General features: G+C 34.6%; 1 protein-coding gene across 6 annotated transcripts in view; it reads right to left on the minus strand.

Annotated features, from left to right (window-relative positions):
• TENM2 (teneurin transmembrane protein 2) overlaps positions 1–27,161 on the minus strand; it is a 1,052,113-nt gene that overhangs the window by 931,020 nt on the left and 93,932 nt on the right. For 5 of the 6 annotated variants that reach the window (XM_044661706.1, XM_044661705.1, XM_044661704.1 and 2 more), the window contains exon 2: positions 12,147–12,422. In XM_044661706.1, the coding sequence (XP_044517641.1) occupies positions 12,147–12,422 (276 nt within the window). Of the gene's footprint in view, positions 1–6,811; positions 6,834–12,146; positions 12,423–27,161 lie in introns of all 6 variants that reach the window. The other variant, XM_044661708.1, reaches the window with a different exon arrangement.

Below are 27,161 nucleotides of genomic sequence, written 5' to 3' on the forward strand. Positions count from 1 at the left end.
GCAAAACATACTTGGCTTTAAAATACATGAACTAACCATTATTTTCACTAAATTTTTCATGCTTCAGTCACTAACTAGTTGTTGTTTCATAAAATATCAAGAAACCTTAAAGCACTGACTTGAAATAATAGCCAGACTTCAAGGCTCAGAGTGTTCAATTTGATCTTGAATCTGTGAAATTAAAAAGTCTTTCCAACTCAATCATAATTCTCAATTTTGAATTATAATAAGGATCATAACCACTACAAGAACATGGCTTTTTCTTTTTCTTTTTTTTAGGATTTTTAAGGATAGAAGGCTATACAATAAATTCTTCTACTTAAACAAAATACCAGTATTAGATATTAAAAGGAAAAATTACCATGGTAGAGGGGTGGAGGCATATACTCATTCATTCAAATAATGTTGTCATTCTAATAATGAAAAATATTTTACATGATTGCACATATGAAATCTATCTCAGATTGCTTACCATTTCAGGAATGGGACAGGAGTGGGTGAAAGGGAGAGATAAAGAGAATTTGGAGCTCAAAATTTTTAAAAATGAACATCAAAAATAAAAACAAATAATGTCATTGTTATAAAACATTTTTGGAATTCTATGTAGATAAATGAAATTTAGTAGCCACGAAAAAAATAGCCTTAAAATCACACCAACTCTCCCTGGTCTAAAAAACATTTTTGTCTCCCTCCATTTTTGCAAAGCTGGCAAAGCTCTATGTCTCCATGACTGCTTGTGCCAATACCACATAAACATGGAAGGCTATAAGAAGATGAAGTGGAGAGGTTATAGATCATAGGACCAGGAAAAAGAATAGTTAGGTTAAACCTTATTTGGAATGCACTGGGAATTTCATCATTCCTTTGTGTACTACCTACCTGTTCTATGTGCCATAAGGAGATACCATGATTTTAATTAGCTTAATACTGTAAGTGCTAATTAAGCCAGACCTGTTTATAGGGAAGTCTTTGTGAAGAAACTCCCTCTATCAATGAAAGTCTGCACCTGAAATGTAATTTTCAGACAGAGTGGCTGAGGACACTGAAAGGTTTGATGACTTGTCTAGCAGTCACAGAAAGACTATATGTCAGAGTAGGGACATGAATCTAGTACTTTAACTCCATCTACTACATTAAGCAATGTTAATTAATTAATAGTTAAGGTTTCTGAGCACTAGGGCTCTCCAAGAAGAGGCTTGGCTCCTTTTTGTTAGAAGTACTATAAAGGGATTTGTTTATTCAAGAGGTAAGGACATTTGTTCTCTAAGGTTCAAAGTTCTGGTTCTAAGATCCTATGACCCTACTGCCCCTTTGGAAGTTGAAACTATTCTATTGATCACTACCCATTTCCTCTCTGCTCTATGCTGGGATCTTATCCATATGAGATGTACAAGCGGGAAGCTCCTGCACACAAAGACTTTATTGTTTTCCCCCTGAAACATCAATTATTAAAGAACACTATATTAGCAGTCATATGCTTGTTTTAATAGTAATTGCATCGGCATGATTTGGGGGGCAATATCTCTTTATGGTTTGTGATTTTTATCTTACTGCATGCAGAATTACCTGTTTTGTAAAAAAAATACCTATTGCTGGGACACCACTGTGTTTATGATTACTTACCTCATCCAATCAAAGGCCCCATAGATAGAGAAAGTTATAAGAATGTTTAATACATAATTTACTCGATTCTCTTTTCACCAGGTGCCTTGCAGGCTGGCTTAGCAGATGTGAAGCTCCTTTCATCATGTGATTTGCAATTCTGTCCTTGGTTTGTAATAAATTAACAACCCAGAATAAAGTACTGCATTTTCAACACAGATTTTTAATATGAGCAATTTTTCCCTTGAACTAAATCTAGCCTTTAAAAATTGCTTAATGCAATGACTTTAAATCAGTCTTTTGCTCTCCATGATCTTAGAGAATATATCAACACCTTAGAAAAATCAGAAATTTTATATGAAACCAGTATTAAGAATATTTGAGCATTATTTAGAGTTATTTATGTTTTCCTTATCTTAAAATTTAAAAGAAATCTTGAAGTAGTAAGTTTGGAAGAAATCCAGTTTGAGAAAAGTTAAGACTGATCTTAGGAAAGAGCTGGGTTTGGAACTCAGTCTATAGGTTTTTTTGTTTTTTTCTATGGCTATTACATATTACCTTTCCATGTCATTATTTGTGTTTCAAGAAGGGTGGGAATTCAACTATTTAAATACTTAACTGGTAACTTTTTATGGTTTTTATAATAGACTCGTCCATTCAATAAATTCTTAAAGGCACCAATTATATAGCAGGGCTTGGAGACAAAAAGGCTAAAAAAAAAAGAAGAAGCTATTGCTATTCTGAAATTGCTTATTGAGTCACAGACATATTTGAGTGGCATTTTGATATAATGGATAAAGAGAGATTTCATACTTAGAAAGATCCAATAGTCTGAGTTTGGGCAAGTCTATAAAGGAATAAGTCTCAGAGGAGATAATAAACTGATTTTTTTCAGTGGGAGATCTCTTAACTAATGAAATCAGATGTCTACTCCCTATCCTAATGCTATTCACACAGCCACAAATATATACACACACTATATCCATATACACAACAAGCACATATTCTAAGCATACATATATATGTTGAAACACACAAATAACACGCATATGTGTTTAGATAAAAAAGGATTAATCATTGTTGTGATGATACACCAATACATTCCTAAAGATGATTTAATTCTATTTTTGTTCCAATTTGCAATACATAGTCCATTTATTAGTTCATGACTAGACAAAAAATTAAGTGAAATAACTCAAATAGGCCAAAACTAGAGCTTCCTTTCAAATCTCATAACCTTGATCCCTGTCCTGGACAATTCTGATATAAATTACTTGATGTATGCTTGATATTACAGTCCCAAAGTCAGTTGACTTGGGGTTTTCTCAATCCAACATATATAAAGAACTGAAAATTTCACATTTGTATTGAAAGTCGTGCTTCCTTTGAGACCCTGGGGGAGAATATATAAATTCAATTAAAAAAAAGGTTAGGTAGGAAGGAAAAGTATTAAGAGTTGAGGGGATCAGGAAAGGCTTCATTTTAGAAGGTAGTGCCTGAGGTACATGTGGGAAGAAGAGATTTTGAAATATGGAGAAAGTATATCCCTGGCATTGAGACAGTCAGTGCAAAGGTGCAATGATAGGCAATGAAGTGTCATGGAAAAAGAAAAGAATCAGGGACATTTTGGTTGGACTGTAGAATGTTTTCCATTCCCATCACCACCATCACAGTCTAGACCAGGGGTTGGCAACTTTTTTGGCCATGAGAGCCACAAACGCCACATTTTTAAAAATGTAATTTCGTGAGAGCCGTACAGTGCTCACAGTGTGCCCTCCTGTAACAGTGCCTAAAAAAAATTGACTTTATGGCTCCTGCAGAAAGAGGCATATCTGGCCCTCAAAAGAGCCAGATATGGCTTGAGAACCATACGTTGCCAACCCCTGGTCTAGACCTTGATCATAAAAGTTAAAAAAACAGTTGTGGTAAACTATTCATTAATCTATCTGCTTTCATTTTCTTTTCATTCCAGTCTATCCTGAACTCCTTAACCAGTGAAATCTTGTTTTTTATTTAATCAAAGGCTTTTAATGGGTCAAAAATGTTTATTGTATGAAACCTAAACTTTAGATATGATCAAGCTTAAATCTTGTAGCTTAAATTCATTCATTCAAAGTTTCCCATTATCTGGGCTAAACTTAAATTTCATGGGTAGCATAGAGTTTAGATTCAGAAAAGATCTCAAAGTTCATTTTAGTCCAAGAATTTTTAAGTTTTTTGTGTCCTCTTTAGGAAACTTGGTAAAGCCAATGGGGCCCCTTCTCATAAATATTTTTAAATATATAAAATAAAATAAAGAAGGCTACTAAGGGAATCAATTATATTGAAAAACAATGATCAAAATATAAATTTTTGAAAAGTTCATAGAACTAAGCTTAAACATCCCTGATCTAGAAAACTTTATCACTTTAAATATAAGGAAATTGAGGTGCAGAGATTTTAAAGGACTTGAACAAAGTCCAAACCTGCTTCCTAGTCATGCTAGTTCATTCACCAAAATGCCATTCCTGACTTCACCAAGCTTATAACCAACTTAATTTAAAGGATTTTTTCTGCTACATAGACTCTTCCTCCTTCTGATATACTGATAGTTGATATAGCCTAGCTCAAACCTTATTTTTCTTGCAACCAATTATTGGTCTCAACCAATTACAAAATGGCTTGATGAATAATTGCTTGACTTGGAGTATTGAAAACCTGGATTCAAATTCTTTATTAGATTTTTAGTTGTCTATGACCTTGAGTATTTAAGTGACTTAAGATTTTTTTCACTTGATTTTCATCTATTATAAAATGGGGATAATAATGCCAGGAGCTCCCACTTCACAAGGTGATGGTGAAGATCAGATGACATGATGTCAAATGAGATAATGTATGCAAAGTGCTTTGCAAACTTTGCAAACTTTGCAAAAAAAAAAGTCAATTATTCTCATTCAAGTCAACATCAATCTCTCCTTCCTCTGAACACTTATGGTATTTATGACTTAGAATATCACTTATTCTGACACTGGTCATTTACTGGCTTAAATTATTAACTATTTCTCATATACATCTTTCGTTTTTCTCACTAAGAATGTAAATAGAGAACTCAACTTCTTTGAATCTGCCATGGCAGCTATCGCATCGTTAGGCACTAAACAGGTATTCAATAGACCTTTATGAAATTGGTTTTAATTAAGGAAAGTTTTAAAAGAGGAAAGAAAAAGATAAATGGAAGTTCACACATTAAGAATCTCACAAATAATTTTTGCATAGCGATTTGTTGTGTAAATAGAAAAAAATTATTCCTTAACCAGAGGCCAAGTTACACTCTAAAAAACAAGTAGTATTAAATGAAAAGATCTCATCTGAGAACACTTTTTTGGGTCATATTGCAAAAATAAAACAAAAAGTATTACTTTATGTACATTGTTCAAGACTTCACCAAATGATTCCTTTCCAAATAAATTTCTTTTAATATTTTTTCAGTTCCTTTTAAAGTTATCGTTTTCATGGTAATATATCTAGAGCATAAAATATAATATGGAGAAAGAAATTTGCCACAAACTTCCTCTGGCTCCTAACTCTCATTAATTATAAGTTCATATTCTCCTTGCTCTGATATTTGATATCAACTGGAAGGTCCATTAACATATCTCTTCCTGTAATATCACTATTTCACTCAAATAGCTAAACTTCCATGAAGTTGCCTCCTAACCTACTGCTTTCAGATGTAGAACTTCAATTCCTTCAGCTCCTTTGAATAAGAAATATTGTTGTATTTAAATTAATTGTGTTTTAAAGGCAAAGATTATCTTTATAGTTTTAAAAAATCCCAACAACACATTACCAACACAGAGACCAGCCCTTCTGAGAATAGATCCCTCATAACAGTTACCAAAATATTTTACTCACCACTTTGCAGAGGAGTTGTCTCTGTTCATCAGTTTCTGACTTTTATTCATTCTAATTCTTAGTACTACCAACTCTGTATCACTCTCATGAGGTATTTGGAGCTTTCATAAATCATTGAATTTCCCTGATCTACCCTTAGTTTTATTACCTTCCATTTATCTGCAATAAACTCCATAAACCACTTATCTGATCAAAACTGAACATAATTACTACTCAGTCATTTCCCTCCTCTTTAAATGGCTTCCTTCCTAAAGGCCCCAGGGTTTCCTTGATCAGCTGATGTAGCTAAACCTGGTGAGGATATTTTTCCTAGGTCCATTTCCTAATTCTTCCTTAAAGTTCATCTGGCTAATCTGACATGCATCTAGCTTGATGCAAATGTTTTTGATCAGGAATTTCTGGACTTGGTTTTAGAAAACCTCATAATATCTCCAGTTATCTCTTGGGATGTTGTGAATTATAAAAAAGTGATCCTGAAAATTCCAAATCAAAAAGCATCTTTAAAGCAAAAGTCATTTTCATTCTTTTTCTATTTTTTAAAAATTCCATATACTTTTGGGAGTGTAGTGGCCATCAAGAAAAGCAGAACAATGTGATGATCCACAACCTGCCTAAATATATCCTTTTAGAAAGTTGCCTGAGGCTCAGAGAACTTATACACCTTGCCAAAAGCCACACAGTGTCAAAGGCTGCATATGAAACAGAGTCTCCTGAACTCAAATTACATCACTCTAGCTACTATGCCATAATGCCTCCCTATGACAGATGTATCAAATCCAAACTAGAAGTAGGCATCATTGTCCAAAATATGTTTAATTTTGTCTTAATTATTCCTTTCAGACTGGCTTCTTTCATCTACTCTCTTTTTCACTCATGCATTCCCCACGTTATTCATGGAGATGAGTTCTCCACATATAGCTTCACAACCTTACATTTGAAGTCTCATGCAATGTTCTCCATTACTGAATTAAGAGAATGCCTGGAGTGGGAATGGGGAGGAAATCAATGGAAGAATCTTGTCTTTGTTCTGACAACAGCTACTCAGAATTAAATCACAAGTAGCTTTTTTTTTTCTCATATGTTTAAACAGGCTCATCTTCACCATGTCCACAAATCTATTAGTTCATTTCTTCCTTCCACTTACTGTGTCCTAGTTTTAGAACAGACAATTGAAAAGTCTTATTACTTCTCAAACATTCTTCTCAAGACCTTTTAGAGTTTGATATCATTTTCTGTGTAGGTTTATCTTAATAAGATTGTATGGGAAAAACTTATACTATCAACTTCATTATCTTTAACTCTTTATCACCTTTACATTTGATTTATAGCAGGCCTTTCTTCCCCATTACAAAAACTTAATCTGGTTCTTGACAAAAAAAATACTGCAATGAAAAAATAATGACTAACTAATGGGTAAGAATGTTATACTTTTTTGGCTTTTGGGGTCTCTAATTATGCTTTGACAAAGCTTTTAACCCTGTTTCCCTTTGCTAGCCTACTGAAGCAAAGCCCTGATATCAGGAATTCAGCAGCTTAAAACCAAATGATTATCCACCAAACTCCAACTCTCCCTGAAGGCCTGGAGATTACACATGTAACAGAATCATCCTACCCTTGCCAACAGTAAGGCTTAGGCCTTTATTTTACTTATTGTAGCTACTGAATGTGCCCCTTGCTTCAGAGCCTCAGGGAGCAATTATAAACATGATAAAAAAAAACAACCATAATAGAGGGAGAACCCCCTCTAAAATCTTACATTTTAATTTATAAACTAGAATATATACAAAAGAAAAAAGATGCATTCTCTCACACATATCTACATTTTCCCAAATAATCCAACAATAATCAAACAATTTCTTATTTTAGCTGAAACTCATTCTAAAATTTTCATGTGGGCAAATTCAGAAAATAACTGGTAACCGCTTTTCAATGACAAAGTGCTACATTTGATCTTATACTATTATAAACTGCATTTTTAGACATTGTAAAAATCATTCTCTCAACTTCCTTCAACATCTCTTCCTAACCCCTCCCCACACAAGAGAGCTGATATTTTTACTCTTTTGCTTTGCTGCTTCCATTCAACTTCCAAAGCATCTTCATTTCGTTCCAATGTCTAGTCTTTCTGTAACTTATTCATATACTGATAAAGTTTTTTCTTTTATCAAATTTAAAATAAAACCCCCTGCAACTTATATACTATTCAAAATGAATAATCTAAAAATGGTCATTTCAACATTGTAGAGGATTTAGGACAATTGAACTTAATAAAATGAGAGAGAGAGACAGAAAGAGAGAGAGAGAGAGAGAGAGAGAGAGAGAGAGACAGAGACAGAGACAGAGACAGAGACAGAGACAGAGAGAAAGTATATATTAATATTATTATAAGATGTATAAGTAAACAGCCATTTCATCACTGCTCTCTTGTTTTAAGCTTTACTCTTTCCCTATTTTGCATTTTGGCCAATATAACATTCATTTTATGACAAATCGTGGATTCTAGGTCATGTCTAGAAAGTATATAATGATTTTTAAGTCATAACTAAGCAGGCATTGCAACTATCATACACGTGTTTGGCAATGTAAAGTTACAATTAGATTTATTTAATATAATTTATCAAAAGTAATAAGGCTAAACAAATTTATCTTGTAGTTATTCTAGAAGATACTATCTTCCCAATAACCTTGGTTAGGAGGCTAGAGAATGATTTGAAGAATACATGCCTAAAGGTTATAAATGATGGAACCTGGCTAGGAAAGCTAGATTAAGCTGGGCACAGCTAAAATGGGACCCAAGGGAAAACAATAACCTACCTCCAGGGTTTGCTCATCTAGATGGACAACATATATCAAGTACTGATGAGGTGTTCAATGCCACACTGAAAAGAGAGGCACATGAGAGGATATGCCGAACTGACTCACAATCAAATGACTCATTAAGAACAGATAGATTGCCAAAGGTATTATACAAATAGTCAATTTTGTTCAGAATATCGGTTGGCTTTTAAAATGATTTTGTGAAAGATGGTGGAATTTACCCAACATTTATATTTTCTACCTCAAAGTGCAAAGTAAGAATTTACAATTTCCCAAGCCATTGGCAATGAATGAATATAAATATTTTCCATATTTAGCATTTGTGGAGAAAGAGAAGAAAAATACAGCAATTTCATCCTAAATCTTAAGAGACATTGCAAGTATCCTATAGCCATGGAACTTTACTCTCTCTGGACTTCCATTACAGCAACTATAACTAAAACTATGCTATAAAACTCAAGGGCACATATCAGTCCCCAAGGTGAAGAAATTGCCTAAGGGATTCAGAGTACACAGAGCAGTATGTGCTATCTCACAGTTTTAAGGATGCAATTAGTTGCTATTGTGTATTATTGGGTGTCCCATTTTCTCAGGTGATATGGAGGGCACTGAGAAGGACATATTTTAAATGGGACAGTTAGCAAGGTGGGGGAAAGTGTTCTAATTTGGCTGTCCCTGGAAAATCCAACTTGCACGAGATTCATTTTCACCAGAGCAAAGATTGTCCAACTGCTCTCAGGTCTCATTTTCATTTCTAACAAAACTATCATTAACTTATATAACCTTAAACAACTTAATGTTCTATGAGAGTATTTTAAAAGGGAAAACTAGGAAAGAGATCTTGAATTGAATAATATAACTGGGCCCAAGCCTGATTTGGTGCAAGGCTGGCCGTTTAAGTGACAATAATCCCAAATGTTGAAGAGTCTACAAAGAAAGCCCAGAGCACCAAATCAAAGGTCAGTATATCTATGTACTTAGTGTAAAAGGGATGGATGAGTGGTTCATTGGTCTTTTCAGTCATAGCACTGCTACAGAAGTCCAAATAAGAAGCCTAGCCTTGGCAAGTAGTAGAATTTATTTAGTCTTTTGAAAGAACTGAAGAACATAAGACAGATGAGTTGGGGTGTTAGTTTCTGAAATGAGTGAACTTTTATAAATATGCTTTGTGATATAACTAGCTACCAAGTAAAGGAAAGTAAGAAGAGAAATTCTAAATAAAATCAATGAATGATTCTATGAAATTTCATGCACCCTAAGATGCAACAAGTAGGCTTATATACAAAATCCCAGATCAAGAAAAGTCTTACTTTATCACATCTTCTCAAAACCTCAAACTGTATTGGAGAGAATCTCCCTTGAAGTATAGAATCTTCTGACTTCCTCTTCAAGAGGAGCATACCTAAAAGGTTTATTGATTTGGTTCTGAAGGACATGGGGTTTATTATGTAGGAAGACATTGCTGGGCACAAGTGTGAGAAATTAATGATGGCTTTGTAAGTGTCCATGCTGCGGTGTGGAACCAGTGGGGCAACTGTCAATCTATATGATAATACATTCCCAAACTTCATAAAGTCAGTGATGTGAAAAAGCATTGATTTCTTTTTGAGCTAAACAGAATTTGTCAAAGAGAAAGAGCAAGGAGTTTACTGAAGTTAACACCTCAGCTTGCAGGATAGTAATTTCTTATCTTAGTAAATATTTTATAACCTCAAGTGTAAAATCCCTTGTTTTCATTTCTGGGGGAAAATGAGTATCCTCAACATATACATTACTAATAATATTGATAATCCTACCTCTAATTGATCTTGAGTTCTGAATTCTTCCTGCTTGAGAAACTCTCCTCACATACTTGTATATAACTTTTTTCTTTCCCAGTCTATTTAACCTTATACAAGGGTATGACAACTGGAGTCCCATGAAAAATAATAAGACTCCAGATAATAGAGATTGCTTTTCTGTCAGCATGGGAGGATTAGCATAGGACTTTCTAGAATTAAAAACTTTTAAAATGTAAATTCTTGACCCATGTCAAAAAAAAGAGTACAAGAAAGCACCTTTAGTCTACGAGTTCTTTTGACATAATTCATTAGCAAATTCTTTTCATCCATAACAGTTCCTGGTAAATCCAAAGCAAGCATTTTCTGCCTGTATACTTGCTTCACTGGGCAAATCCCATTATTAGCACCATGTGTAGCAATGCAGCTGATTTAAAATAATTATGACTAAAATGGGGCAGGGAGACTTAAAATGTTTATGAATAATGAGATTAACATACACATATGTCCTAAAGTCTCTCTAAAAGTATAGGCAACATTGGTGTTTAATGATACTATTTTGTTAAAAAATATCTAAAGTTTCTTTGCTTGCAAGTGGTTTTCTTTATTGAGCAAATCAAATCAATTTTTTTTATCACATCTGACACTTTAAAGTTGGAAAAGATCATCAGTAAATGCATTTATTTTTTTTATTTTATACAAAAACTTCTAAAAGTAATTTCCTATTGAATAAGCATCTTAAAGTGCTAAATGTGCCAAGTATCACAATTTTTTAAATTCCAAAATTACGTCCTAGGAAGTCAAGTGTGGTATTTTACTTGAGAGGAAACCTTGATTAGCTACATGAGTTGCACAGTGACATGAGTAAGATACATCTCTTTCCCCTTTCCCTGGAATAAATTATTGCAGAATTAAACAAAAATTTAAATGAGATGTGGTGACTTTTCTTTAAATGCATGTAACTTACCCTGAAAATGATGTATTTTCAGCACAGTTTGGATTCTGAATGATGTTTAAGCTCTGCATTGCCATTCACGACAAGCTGTCACACTACAAATTTCTTTTTTTAATATATGAAAATACTTATGGCTGTTCTAGCAGAAGTCTTAAAGTGTTTTGTATAAACATTCTTAACTGATCTATTTGTAAACCTTTTTAACGGCAATTTTCTTTCCAAATATACAATTCACTCATAACAAATCATATAGCATTTGATGTTTTCCTCAAAAATCAACTTGGCCTAATGCAATTTATCTTTATTTTTTTTGAAAACTAAAAACAGTTAAGCGTCTCAAAGAAATATACAATAAGGACCTTATCTCTTTAATGACTTGTTCAGGCTTTACCCATACTTACCGCTTAATGATCAGAAGCATTTAATTTTCAACAAAGCTTCCAAAGTTTCATTAAAACCCACCTACAAAGCTGATGGATAAGTGATAGTGATTGTGATCGAAAACATGTGGCATATTATTAACCTAAATAGGTACCAAGGCAAAAAGTAAACATGTCAGGGAATACTTTTTTGAAGGGAAGTTTCTTCCTATTTGTCATTATTAAACTTCAGAGCATCTGCTACAAGTTTGATCTTCAATACGGATATGAGGCATTGCTGTCTGGAAATGAAAGTATAAGATAAGGTGGTATTCTTAAGAGATCTTCATGAGGAAAATAACCCAGGTTGCCATTTAGGGGGGAATCAATACAAAGACCTAGAAACTCATGGAGAGAGGACATTTTTAGGTATAGGTCATAGTTTATCAAGTTGCCTTCTTTGCAATGTAATTTACTTGCTAATAAGATCAACAGACTATACCAGAATACTGTGTTATCATCAAAATGTGATTTTAAAATACTCTTCTCATTTCTGGTATAGTTTAGGAATCTCCCCATCTCCCTCTCCCCACCCCCCTACCCCAAGGTAGAAGGACAAAGTCAATTTAAAGGAAAATGAATGAATTTCTTCTGAAATGACAAATAAATAAATGAATAAAAAAATAACTCTATACAGCACAGTATTTGGAACATTAAAATGCATTTAAGAAATAGGCCTACCATTTTCATCATCTGACTTATTTTCATTATCAGAGTCAGTCAGGGTAAGGGCTGAGTTTTCACGACTTGACAGACCGGAACTGCGCCTGGATTTGATCCCTCTCCCCCACAGCCTTATAGCATGCTCTGGAGACATTCCTCCCTCTGTATCTGAATCAGCGTCAGACCCTGTGCTCAAGGAATAGCCTTGATGAAGAATTCCTATGTCCGAGCAGTAACCACTTCGATGAGGGGAAGGTTCACAGATTCCCAGTTCTGCAAGAGTGAAGTTTGTTCCTAGGAAGAGAGCAAAAGAAATAACAAATTAAAATATAGGCAACTAAGGTAAATACAGTCTTGAAAGAAAGCAAATTGACCCTTTTGGCCCTCTAACATTGGTAAAAACTTATAATATACAGATGAGGTGGCTTTTTAGTGCATAGATAAGGTTATATTGAAGAGAATACTCAGATGGTTCTCAAACATGTTATTTTTTTTGAAAGATACATTTTTAATTTCCAGCTTTCTAGATGATCATTTAAGGTGCTTCAAAAGCATGTATTATGCACTTTATTCTATGCCAGGAACCACAATGGCTCCCGTGCTTACAGAAACAAAAATGAAACAGTCCACTGAAATACACATAATTTGACCATGGGTGAGTATTTTGGCCAAATTCAAATGAGCATTAAAGTCTTATTATAATCACTTCCAGGATAAAATGTCCAGCAAATACTCTCTGATTCAGGTAGCTTATCACTCAGCCGCATAGTATAAGCTTTAAAACACAAGAAATTATATAAATTCATAATCTCTTCCAACTTCTCTATACAGCCTCTTTCTCTATAAATTATTAAAAGCATATGATTTTTCATTTGTTTATTTGGGTATTTGTGTTGGGGGTTTGGTTTTATGATTATTCATTTACAAAAATGAACAATATGGAAATATTTTTGCATATATATATGTATATATATATATATATACAAATTCTGTGCCATCTCCAGGAGGTGGGAGGGACACAACTTGTAATATATATATTTGGAAAACTTATGTAGAAATTTATTATTACATGTAATTGGTAAATAATGAAAAAGATTACTCCTTGAATTTGCAAAAATGTCAGGCAATAGATTCAACTTTTTATGCTCTAAGTATAGGAGACATTCAATTCAATTGTATGAGTAATTGAACAACTATGAGCTAGCATGCTCCTCTCTAGTTTACCTGTTTTAATTAGGTTAGTTAATCCTATCCATTCTTGTTAGTCGGAAACCATTTGACCTCAAGATAAGGTTATATCCAATAGAATACCCAGGAGGTTCTCAAACGTGGTAATTCTTTTGAAAGATACATTTTTAGTTCCCAGCTTTGTAGATTAGCTTAGTCTGTCATTCATTTATAATAAACGTGTTTTTAAGCTGGCTTTTTGTTTGTTAATGCACACTGAACTACTATAGACTTATTTGCCTGTATAAATAGTCTCAAAGGGAATGCTTCCATGAATCAAATCCAATTCTATATATAATTATTTTCTACAGAGGGAAATATATCCATTGGAAAGATAAACCAAGAAAAAATTCATATCAGCATGGGGTATTTACCTACTACCTATGCAGAAAGGAGGGAACTGATAAAAACCAATCAAGATATCACTAAAGAGTGTTCTTTATTCCCCATGCACTCCTTATCACACTATCTTCGTTGCCTTTTCTCAGCCCAGTTTATTAAGTTCCAGCTTATATCCTAGGGATTTAGGAATTGCCAGTAATTGTACATTAAAATGTACATTTCAGACTCCATAGACTCTAAAACTGAAGCTATTGAGTTCGGATATGCCTGAGGAGGTAGTCCTTCGATTCTGATCCTCTGACATCCCATACCATAGGACTAATACTTTCTTTTTGCTGCTCCTTAACTTATTCTCAACCCAAGGGAACACATTCTATTAGTATTGGCATGCTTCCATATCATACTTATATTGCATCTTCTTTTTAAATTGCACTATAAAATAACAGCACATTATTTTCTTTTGTCATGGATTTTTTAAAAGCTGAAGCTTCAAGGAGGTATGTGCATGTACACATATTGAGACAGAGATAGAGAGATATAAGGAGACATATGGGAATACTTACATATATTAATTCATGTATATATTTGGTGCATATTTACCTATTATACATATATACACGCTATACATACAAATATATAAGGGGCAGAGAATAAAACATATGATTTTGCATGTGTATAGGGAACTCCTGGTGAAAAAATCCTTATTTTAAGGCATTTCGGCATTTGCTCAACAACTTGCAGTTTTAGACAATGGTTCAGTGAGTGGGAGGTAGTCACTGAAAGGTTAGATGATCATTCATAGTTACATCTCCAGTCTATGTCAAAGGAAGAACTTGAACCTAGAGTCTTTCTGACTTCAAGGCCAACTAGCAGTCCCCTATGACAGTGATGGGGAACTTTTTAGAGACCAAGTGTCCAAAGTACAACCCTCACACTTCATGTGAGTCTCTGCCTTGCCCTAGACGGGTGGGTGGGTGGGTGGGTGGGAAGGAAGCTCTCCCATTGGGATGCTGGGCAGGGGGTGGGTGATGGGAGAAATGTCCTTAGGCATGGTGGAGAAGGTAAGGGAACAGCTCCCTCTGGAACATGTGCTATAGGTTCACCAACACAGCCCTTTGAGGACAGGTAGGTGGTAAAATCAATAGAGAATTAGGCCTAGAGTGAGGAAGATCCCAGTTCAAATCTGGCCTCAGACACTACCCATGTGACCCTGGTCAAATCACTTAATCAACCCTTTATGCCTCAGTTTCTTTATAAAATAAGCTAGAGAAAGAAATGGCAAATACTCTGTATCTCTGCCAAGAAAAAACCCAATTTGGGTCATGAAGAGTCAGACAAGCCTGAAACTAATGAACCATAACAAGCAATCCCCTCTCCATAAGGTCTCTCAATGTAAGGGAATTCTTAACTAGAAGAATTCATCTAATGAATAAGATTTATAAGACCAAAATCAACATTCTATGAGCTAAAAAATCTCTCCCTTTACATTACTATGCACAGTATGCCTAGCTCACTATATAGAAATAGGTCCATATACCAATTTTAGTAAGAGCCATTGATAACCTAGAAAACAAAAACAGAAACATCTTTTGACCTCTTTTACTCTTTATAGTAAGGACAAAAAGTACTGCAGGGCATCCCTTAAGGAACCCAACTGGGAATTCATAAATGAGAATTACCTTTGAGACTAAAAGGCAGGACAAGAGCAGATTCAACTTTTGCAGGGAAAAAAGTCTTCCCCAAACACCTGTTATGGTGAACATACTAGAGGGTATGTTGCTAAAGAACCCCATCCCTTTGGAGCTACCTCAGATAGTTCATCAAAAGAAACTGAAAAGCCATAGCAACACTATTATTATTATTACTTATTTCAGTTCAATTCAATTCAACCAACATTCTTTGAGTACCTACTATTTCTAGGACCCTTAAGTTAGGTGCCTTAAATTTGTTTTTAACAATAAAGTATCTTTGAAAGGTGCTTAAAAACAATTCACCTTTCAAATGGAGATTCTTCACATTAGAAGGGACTCTACCATTGGGGTGCTGGGCAGGGTGATAGGAGAAATGTCCTTAGTCATGGTGGAGAAGGTGAGGGGAACAGCTCCCTCTGGCACATGTGCCATAGGTTCACCAATACAGCCCTTTGAGGACAGGTAGCTGTTAAAATCAATGGCTAGTCTAACTTCCTAGCCAAATAACCTCATTGATGTTAATATCATATAGCCTGTCAGTCTCTTCTTGAATACTATCAGGAACAGAGAGTTCACTACTTTAAATGGCAGATCATCAATTAATCAACAACTTCAATAATTAGAAAATTTGTCCAGATAATGACTTCAGATTTCCTTCCTATAACTTCTATTCAATGATTTCAGTTTTCCTTAATGGACCTATGAAAAATAAACCTACTTCATTTTGTTTACACAATAGCCCTGAGAATATATAAAAATTGCTATCATTTTCTTCTTTAATCTCTCCCTTCCTTAAGTTAAATGTCTCAGGTTACTTTGACCTTTATTTATGTAACCTCATTTAATCACATTAATATCTTGGTAAACCTCCTATGGTTAAACTCAAATTTGTTAATGGCACATAAAATCTAGTCATTCAAAACTTTTCATGATACTTCAAATATGACCAACCCATAAAAGAATAGAGTAGGGATATTACATTTTAATATATTTTATTGATAACTTTGTCTTTACATTTTAGTTGGTCCACCCCTCCACTCTAGACTTATGACAAGAAAATTCAACTAATCAAAAATATCAGATACAGAGTATCTGACATTGCATACATTCTAATCCCTAACTCTTCTGCCATGAAGATAAAAGTGTACTTTGTCATCTTTTCTCTTTTACATTAACTAATTCTTCCAGGGGTCTGGATTCAAAATTCCTTTAGTGATCTCTCAATTTACATGATTTTAATCACTGTGTATAAATAATATCCTTTTGGTTCTATTTATACCACACTCCATCATTTCATACAAAGCTTCCTGCATTTCTTTGAACTCCTCTCATCCCTCATTTCTTCCAACTCTGCAAAAGAAAAGAAAAGCCAGTCTCATATCTTTTCTTTGTGCTCCAATCCCGTTGTTCATTTCCTTTTCAAAGAGGACCAATGGCATCACAGGGTGATGGCCTGACTAGTTGTGAATTGGATTTAAGTGAAATAGTTCCACAAAGTCATCAGCCTCACTCTCCCTTCCAGAGTTATTAAAGTGCAGTGGCAAGATGAAAGTCAAGACAACTATTGATGGCCTGGGATTCAGTGGATGACATTGGTGTCTTCCATGTCTGCCCAATCCAATTTTGCAAGGGAACACCCCCTGTAGGGACCTGGTAGAGCAACTTACCCCTGCTTAATCTATGGTCTCCTACCCCTCAAGAGCTTCAGCTTCTAAAGTATCAGAAAAGAAAATCTGTAAAACCTAGCTCTATGGCTGGCCTGAGTTCTTAGGTATTACTTAGTCTGAAACCCCTTGCCATTACAGTTAAAAGAAACTGAGACATAGGATAATTTAATGACATAGCCATGGTTATATGACCAGTGGGCTTTTCTACTTGTGCCATTATTTCTTTGCTATTGTTCTGTTCTTTCAAAATTTTATAGAAATTGTTTACAATTCAAATTTCCTGTGATTAAGTAAAAAATGGTGTATGTATAATTTTTCTTATGCCAGAATTCTTCCTAATAAACCACAAAACATATGTGACAAATAGAGATGGAAAGTGAACAGTTTAGTAAAAAAATCTGAATATTTATTCATACAGAACTAAGCATTTGGTATTAGGACAGATTTAGATTTTTGTCTGAATGATTTTCTTTTTATCTGGTAGCACCATGTCAGGCAAATGTGACCTCAGTTGGCAACAAAAGTAACTCTGACGCAAGCAATGAAGCTCTAGTTCAAGGGTAGACTGAGATGGATATGAATGAAATGAAAGGATTCTCAAATACCAGAAGTTTCTCTGCCACCTTCACAATTTCAATACAAGAAGGTGTACATGTCATTCTCTACTTGTGGCACTCATTCAATAAATAATAATAATAAGTAATTATTATTATTATTCTCAGCTTCACATTTTTCTCTTCTCTTTCTGGAAAACCTCCAACAAGGAAACGACGACAACAAATGCTTTGAATACATGTCATCTCCTAAATAAAAATAATATGTTCAGTAGCCTCTTGAGCCTGAGCTTATTTTCTGCACTAGTTGTGAAAATGCCAACATGATTAAAAATCAATTGCAGTATTAAAAATATAGTCCAGTTACCTTGGGTGAAGAAATTAGTTATTTTTGTATTTCTGAATATAGCAATTCTACTATTCTATAATTAGCTTCTTCAAAAGAAAAAATAGTGAGCATGACAATGAGTTGACAACAATATTGTAGTTCAGTATTGTATTCTAAAGAGTACCTCTTTAGAAAAAAAATATCTTTTCAGTCATTATTAGAGAGCTCCTCTGAGATCTTCCACTATTCAAGGAAGGTATCCAGGGATTTCTCTTTCTCATTTCCTGGCTAGCTACCTTCTTAGACTTCGTAATTTCCAGGAATTCACCATTTTTGCAAGGTGAAATCAACTCAGAAATTTACATTTTAGTTTACTTCTCATTTCAGCTTCATATTGTCTTCATGCTTATCTTGCCCTCCATCTCCCCACCTCTGAGAAACAGTTTCTCTTAAATTTATGTCTCCTCCTTCAAAGCTCCATGAGGGCAGGGACTAGCTTACAGACTTTCTTTATAGCCCCAGTGCTTAGCACACATGGTGTTTCATAAATTTTTATCAACTGACTCTGATACTTGGGTATGTAGACAATTAATAAGTCATTTAAAAAAAATAAGTCATTTAGCAATGACAAGCAACTTCTGGGTCACACAACCAACAAAACAGAAACCTAGATATTTTCTCTAGTCTCTACTCATTCTCAAAAACATTTCCAAAAGAGGAATTAAGTGCTAGAGGTAAAACAATTACAGTTGAAACCAAAGGACATGAAAGAATTGGAAGTGCAAGAAGTCAATATGAATTAATATTGGATATCATTTATTCACAACTTCCTTACTCAACACTCTTCCCCTATCAGTTTCTATGTTTTTGCTGGGGACACAAAGCAGTCCATAGGGCTTGTGCTCTGACATCTGTTCAGAGATTCAACTTCTGCTGCAGAGTGCCTGTGAGTGCATACCTCTCTTGCCCTTTTCGTCCTGTTACAATAAGCTGCACATAGCTGCTCTGTCCGGTCATAAGAAGAGGAAGTACAGGGTCAACTGAGCTCCCTTCCACTTGGGGTAACCCTTAGATTAGGGAGCCCCAATGGTCTTTTCTTAAAACATGCACCCTACCTTCCAATAGTCTTACAAAAATGGTAGATTCTGATTCAAATCAGCCAGAAAACTGAAGATCTAAGTAAGTTTGACAATGTCGGAAATAAAGCTAAGACTAGGTTAAGGCCAGCCCCTGGGTAACATCCTCCCTTAAAGAGGAAGAAGTCAATGAAGGATGAATATAAGGAGGAAAGGCTAAAAGCCACAAAAGATTTCAAGTGGAAGAAAATCCACATGAAAACCTAGAGCATCAACAGATTCATCAACATAGATTGTACACAAATTAAAATGGAAAATGAATATGGAAAATACAAAATATCAAATATCTCTAAATAAGTCTTGCAAAGACACCAATGTCTAATGAAACACCAAACCCTGTAGATTCTGTAGAAAACATGAAACTGTAGTAGGATGTTCCAGAATGGTCAAGAGAGAAAAAATCATATTTAGAGAAGCTAGAAGACAGAAAGTGATAGAATGAATATCCTATACAGTAGAAATAAGGAACAGAATTTAAAAAAAAAATGAATCCCCAGTTCCACAATTGTGATTAAGCAAAGAAGTGAATGAACAACAGTTTTAGAATGTAAATCTACTGAACAAAAGACAGTTTAGAAAAAAGAAAAGCAAAAAAAACTCTCATTTCACAGAATCATATTTAGGATTGGAACTGATACCCCAAACCACCTAGCTCAACTTATATCTAAATCAGAATGTCCTCTACAACATACTTGACAAAAATTTATAATTCTATAATTCTTATCTTACGTCTAAATATGCTTATTTTCAACATTTAACCATTTTCTTAATTCTTTCCTCTGGGACAAAGCAAAACTAGTCCAATCACTTTTCTGAGAAAGCCTTTCAAAAACCCAGAGAAAGCTATTGTGTCTGCCCCAAGTCTATTTTCATAGATCAGAAGAGGTCTTTCATTGCTTTGGTTAATTTTCTGTTTATCAGTGTGTTTTCTAAAATATGACAACATAGTCCAACCATAGGAATAGTGTTCCCATATTCCTGGACATTACCTTTTTTAAGTAGCCTAACATCAAATTGTCATTACACTGACTCAACTTTCCTGCCTGAGTTCTAATATCTAGGATATAAAAAAATAATTTTCTTGTCAGTATTATTTCAAAATTTTACATCCAGAAAATTCTTTCAAGGAATCTACATTCTTAATCTTCTTAATGCCAGTAGTTTTGTGATTTATTTTTCTTTGTAGGGGAGAAGAAAAATATGGACATCAACCATAGAGTGAGAGTCATGATTGGATATTCAAGTTTATTCTGCTACCATGCAAATTCAGGTTACAATGAAATGCTGTTTCAACTCAAGCTGCACATGTTTAGTTATACTTATTGCCTATTCAGTTAAATAATGGAGCATCTAGCCTGCTCAACTTTGGACAATACACTTGATGTATCTATGCAGAAGCTACTGATGTTCATTTGCAATATTTTACTACTGGCAGTATAGTATTTGCATTCTTAACAGTCATGAAGGTGCCTGTCTCCAACATACACTTGAGGTTGTAAAAACACTGACTTTCCTGTCATTGAAGAATTACTTTAGATTTCAAGAACATTTAAATTCTGGCACCTCAAGAGATGCCTGTTTCAGTCTATACCATTAGGTAAACTTATACCTCCCCAGTAGATATTTTGTCCAAGTTACTGGCCAGAACCTATATCTGTCCATTAAAGTCAGAGGGAACAGCACTGAACAAAAGAAGTAGATTGTAGTAGCAGATTGATCCAAACAAATCATAAACTCTCCTTTGGAACTAACCACTTGCTGAAAACCATGCAAATTCCTCTCATTTATACTTATAGAGTAAGTTCATAAGTCAAGGAAAAATTCATAATGCCTCAAGATCTTTTGTATATCTAGTCCTATAAGGCAGAACAAAGTAGTGGAAAAATTGGATTTAGAGTCAGAGGTTCTAATCTCAGCTCTCCTATTTATTAATTATGTGACCTTGAACAAATGGCTTTGCCTTTCAGGGACTCATTTTCCTTATACATAAAATTACTGAGTTTGTTGGGCAAGACAATCTCTAAATCTATTACGCTATCTAATTAGGACAATCACAAAAGGAAGATAATAGAAACAGTTTTGATCATAGTCTGTTTTCTTTCATTCTTATCCATGTTGTTTCATGAGCTCAAGACACATTCGCATGCACACACACGCGCACACACACACAACCTGTAGCTTATAATAGTTGATAGACACATGTACAGACTTAATTGCATTTAGCACCTGACAGCTGTTGACTTACCGGGAATTGTTGAGTCACCAAACCAATGTCAAAAAGAAATACAGGAATAGAAAACAGTAGCTTGTTCAAGGGAGGAGGAAAAAAAACACACACAAAAAAACCTTACACTATCACAGCTGAAGTACCACCCCATCAGTGCTATTATGTACATGTTCTGAGTGACGCTCTTACTAATCAGTTTCAGCAACGCCAGAGGCATAATCATCTGACTCAAATACACCATTTCCAGTGTGGTTTGAGGCATCAACCAAAAAGACTAATGTGCATTACCTTCAGTGCTGATGGACAAACTCATCTGTAATGAGGAGAACAGCTTTACAAAGATTGCTGAATATATAGAATCATCAACGGATGTCTTTAAAATGTGTTCACACTAGCTACTCAGGATTTCACCAACATTAGAGGTGTTAATCATTTTGGGTATGTTGCTGACTACAGTCTTGGAAAGGAAATGTCTCCTGAGAGGAGACTAAGATTCTATACTGGTGGCCTCTCTCCATATCATGGAGATTTTTGCTTTGGTACTGAAAATTCAGGCAAATATTGAACTCAGACCATCATATCTATCTATCTGTCTATCTATCTATCTATCTATCTATCTATCTATCTATCTATGTGTAGTTTCAAGATGTCTTTTACTTTTAATTCTAAAATCAATTCATATCAATCTAGACAATACTCCACATTGTGTAGTGGGAAAGGCCCTGGGTTTAAAGGCCAAGCACCTTTCATTGGCATCCCACCTCTGCTACTGCCAACCTAGCTGGCTTTTGGCAAGCTTCATTGAATCTCAGCTTTTCTCTCTAAAATGAGGGAATTGATTATCTCTAAATCCGATGGTTTAATAATCAGAAATGTTCATATTCATCAATCAAATTAAATTACATAATAATATCCCTATCCCCTTTATTCTAAGACCAAACTCTGATTTCTGATACAGATGCAAAAGAAGAATAATAAAAGAAAAAGTCTCAGAGCTATTCTTAGTTTGCAGCACATAGATGACAGTAAAAAAGAAATATCGGTTAAGCCTAAGAAGTGATAAATAATGACTAAGGAGAAAGAAAAACTGTGAAACTAGACAGAAGAACTAAAAGCACATGACTCCAAAGTTCTATTGAAAAGGAAATCACCTACAGAGCTTCTGAGGACATCACTGCTTTAGAAAGCACAGTAGGCACAACTGATATTTGTAATGATGACCCTCTCTGAAACCTAATCATCACTCCATGCTACATAAGAAGGTGGAAAGATGTAGGAAGTGTTTTTGAACAAATTCTATTAAAATGGTTGAACCAAAGGGAAAGAAGTTTGATTATTAAATGGGGAAGATTCATCTATGGGGAAAATACACACACACACACACACACACACACACACACACACACACACATATATATATATATATATATATATATATATATATAACAACTTACTACCGCCCAGGGAAGTCTAATAAATAATGAAGCTGGAAATAATAGAAATGATAGGACTAATTATTACTATTTCTAAAACTTCTATTTCGGAGACATTATCTTTTCTCCCCTGATTAAGATTTCCTTTCTGGAAGTATCAAAGTGTGCAAACAATGCTTTGTCATACACTATGTGCACTTAAAAATTTTGTAGTTTGTCAATATCACTATGATATACAACCTTTAACAAAATATTTTTAAAAATAATATTGGATTATATTGTAACTGCTATTGTAGCTTCCTTTTTCATTCTCTCAAAATATCAAAACAACATGACAGCCGACTATTATAGGCACTTTAAAAATTTAACTTGCATGAGTTTGTCTTATCCTCACAATCCTGTTTTATTGTCCCCATTTTATATATGAAGAAACTGAAATTAAGTGATTTGCCCAGGGTTAAACATCCAGTGGCAAGATTCCTGGCACATAATCATTGCTTAATAAATACTAAATGATCGATTGATTGAAAGCTCAGACTTCTAGAATTCAAATTTTATACCATGCTGCATCAGCACCAGAAAACCCAGTGACTCCACTCACTCCTATTGTTTAATATTTATTAAACAAATTGATGCAAAACTTTCAAGTTAGCTATTTTCTGAATCAACATCATTAAAACAAAAGTAGCAAGAATTGTCACTTCCTTGAGCCATTGTAAAAGGAAGATAGAAGGATACATAAGGAATTACCAGCTTGGTCCTTGGCCTGGCTGATAACCAATCGACTTTACCATGTCATGTTCTGCCTTTCTTTGGAGGTCATTTCTGGTAGGTTGTTGCTTTCTTAAGATGCCAACTAACCCTTCCCAGCTAAAATGCTGCTTCTCTGCAACAACACATGATTAAATTCAACATGACACTCCATTGAGATCTTTCTTTGTTGAGCTTTTCCAGGTGCTTTATGAAAACATTTGCACTACCCAGCACTTACTGCACCCTCAGCTGAGGAACAACATTTGCCTTATTAAGACAGCTCTGCTTTCCAAAGGGACCGCTCATTTTGTATTCTCCTTTGTTGTATTCAGATGGAGTAAAAGGGAAATTGCTACATCACTAGCAAAAGCCGGGTATTCCTATGTCACCACAGGTTAGTAGCTTCCTTAATTTGAGGGCTCTCATTACAGGATGGTTAGGGCTCTGCAGTGGATTATTATTTCCAACAGTTATTTCTTGCTTCAATTTCCACTCTCTTAGAGTTGCCCTCAAATTACTTTCTCTTGTGTGCTGTATGCTCAATCTCAATACAGCTAAAGAAATCAAAATAGTTCTCTCAGAAAGTCTATCCATCAGCATTATCAGGGGTCACAGTTCTTCAGTGAAGCTTTGGTTTGCTTTCCTGCTTAGCTTGTAGGTCTTCTGCTGTTCAGTACAGATGATCCTGGGGAATCTTTTGTCATCAGACAGGACTCATACAAACCAGTTGGCACACACTGTTCATATTTCAGAGAAATCACAACAACGGAATGATGAGCTTTGGATTCTTCCTTTTTAAACTTATGAATACCAGCAACAGTTTGATATATTCTTGATGAAGTAATTTGAACCTTGCCTAACTAAGGGAGAAGGAAAAAGCCTTTCTCTCTCCATATACATATGTATTTAGTCCCTTTCAAACCATTTTCTTGCATTAAAAATACATGATGACCTTGACCAACTTTCCATCCCACTATGAGGCTCAGTTTCCTCTTTTGTGAAAGGAGAGGGTTCGATTTGATGACATTTATGTACCCTTCCAATTCCTGCATTCTATATAACCTCTTGTAAGAAACCACGCATACAGCCACCCCATTGTGATCAGGTTGACAGGTGAAAGAAACCTACAGAGAATAGACAGAAACAAAGAACAACTGACATGTAATTCTTTTTAATGGGAGGATCCCAAAGTCTTTTAAATTATATTTCTGACCAATTTCTTAAATGAATGGTCTATCAATTTGTAGAAGATCTTAATAATTTAGGCATCATCTAATCTTTGTCTATAAACAAGCAGAATGAAAACAGACTTATGGGATATAGTGTAGTAAAGTAGGATGTAGAAACATTAATGAATACACAGAGAGGTGTAAGCAGACATATGGACTCATGGGAGAAAAAAAGTGTCACTTTCACCAGGTCATTCATTCTTATCATCCTAACTCTACTTCTCTCTCACTGTCAATCTTATATCCTAATTTTTATTCTGCCAAGCTAACTGGTATTTACCAATATAGGTAGAAATACTTCAGGACAAAAAAGGGGAAAAGCTCAGTTTCTTTTTTATTGGCTTATCCATTTTGACTTCCTTCAATGGTCCCTCCAAAGATACAGTTATGCCACAGAATCTTCTTTCTAGGATCTTATTTTGTTCACTGCCCTCCCATGGTTGCTCCTTAAACCAGATTTCAGAAAAAAAGAAAAGATAGGGCATGTATATTTGTGTTTTGTTTTTCTAAAATTTTGCCAGATTGTTATTCCAAGCCAAAAAAAGTCTGTTTTGTGTAGCACACAACCGACTTCCATAAGTTTCCTATGTTACAATGATGCCAAAATGTTCAGCATCATTTACCCTTTTTTATTGTTAAAATAAGGATTCATTTCCAAGACCTCAAATAACATGAAGTTTATTCATTTATTTATTTATTTATGCATTGCATGCACTGATGAACTAGCCTGCTCAGCAAGCATTTAACAGATTAGACACTTGAACATGGTTTCAGGCAATGCTCTCTCATGTTTCTGCGTATTGCCTGATAAACACTTCAAAGTAAACCACTCATAAATATGAAATGAAAAGCCGAGAAGTCGTTATGCACAGCTTTGAGATACAAATCTCTTTATTCCCCTCTGAAGTGGGGTTTGATTGACATAATGAGTCATAGATCCTGTCCAGGGACACACTGCCTTATCCCCCTTTTCCTCGGGAGACAGGGAGACTTTAAAGAAATCCACTTCAGAACTTTGTGATAGACAGCAAGTAGGAAAAAAAAGTTGAATCCTATATTAAATAACTTATTATTTTGTGTTAATGCCTACTTTGACAACTGTGACATATGTCAGAGTTTGACAACATATCCTCACACAGACATTATTAGCTGCAACTTTTAGAAAGAAAAATGCCAAATTCCAGGAAATTATGCCAGACTACACCTTCTCTTTTTCTATATGAATTGCTACTGTGAAAACTTGGAAAATTATACCTCTTGCCTGCCTGATAAGGGGAAAAAATCACTAATAAGATAACTGCAGAGTTACAGCACCAAATGCAATAGGGACTAGTGATTATTGTGGAAAACATTCTTTTACAAAGTCACTTTTTTTTAATTGATGCATTGTGTTTTGACATAGTCATTTTCTAAACAATAAATCTTCCTTCTCCCTTTTCCCTCTCACTATAAAAAAATCACAACAATTAAACAAAAATATTGACTGCGTTAATATCTAATATAGGAACTGTTTGTATTTTGCCATTCTTTATCAGAAAAAAATGTTTGTTTTAAGTTTTTTTATTTGGAACCTACATTGCCCAATGTATTTGACAAGAGGTAGGCTGACTTCCAATATCATCTTCATATGTTGTTGTAGTCACTGTGTATCTTGATCTTTTGATTCTTCCATTTTATACATTAACTCAAACAAAGCTTCATTTATTTCTAAGAATCCTTCAGAATTTATAGCTCAGAAACACCCCATTACATTCATATGATTTTTTTCAGTCTTTTCTTAACCATTAACTGTAGAACTTATTTCTATTCTTTTCTATGCTTACTCCACATGTTAACTATTACTTTTTTGTCTTTGTATACTCAGTGCCTAGCAACTGTAGATGATTAATATATGCTTGTTATTGGACATATTAACTATATTTCAGAGAATCACAAAATCTCCCAACTGGAAGGGAAACGACCAGAGAGCTCATCTTGCTCAACAGCAAAATTACATATAAATCCCTTCTCTCATGTTCCTGACAAGTGGACAGTCAGCTACTGCTTGAAGACCTCTAGTAATATCAAATGTATTTGTAGAGAGTTCAAATTGTTAAGATTTTTTTTTCTACTAAAGAAAAGTCTGCCTTCCTATAAGCTCTACTTATTAGTCCTAGTTCTGACTTCTGGCAACAAGCAATGTGAAACTATTCCTTTTTCAACGTGCCCTTCATGGAGAGATTTGAAATCAGTGACCATTTCTCTTCTAAGTCTTCTCTACCTCAAACTGGTCATTTGTTTACTAAATAGAACTTAGATTCTTTACTAATGTATTCAAAGGTCTCTAAAATCTGACTCTATACTACTATCTCTTCATCTCATATTGCTCTCCTTCATATAATTCATATTCTAGTCATCTGGATTAATCTCAAAACTTCATTCTCTTCTCTACCCTCTCTTTCTGCCA

This window comes from Gracilinanus agilis, chromosome 2, assembly GCF_016433145.1.
Source record: "Gracilinanus agilis isolate LMUSP501 chromosome 2, AgileGrace, whole genome shotgun sequence".
Taxonomy (NCBI): Eukaryota; Metazoa; Chordata; class Mammalia; order Didelphimorphia; family Didelphidae; genus Gracilinanus; species Gracilinanus agilis.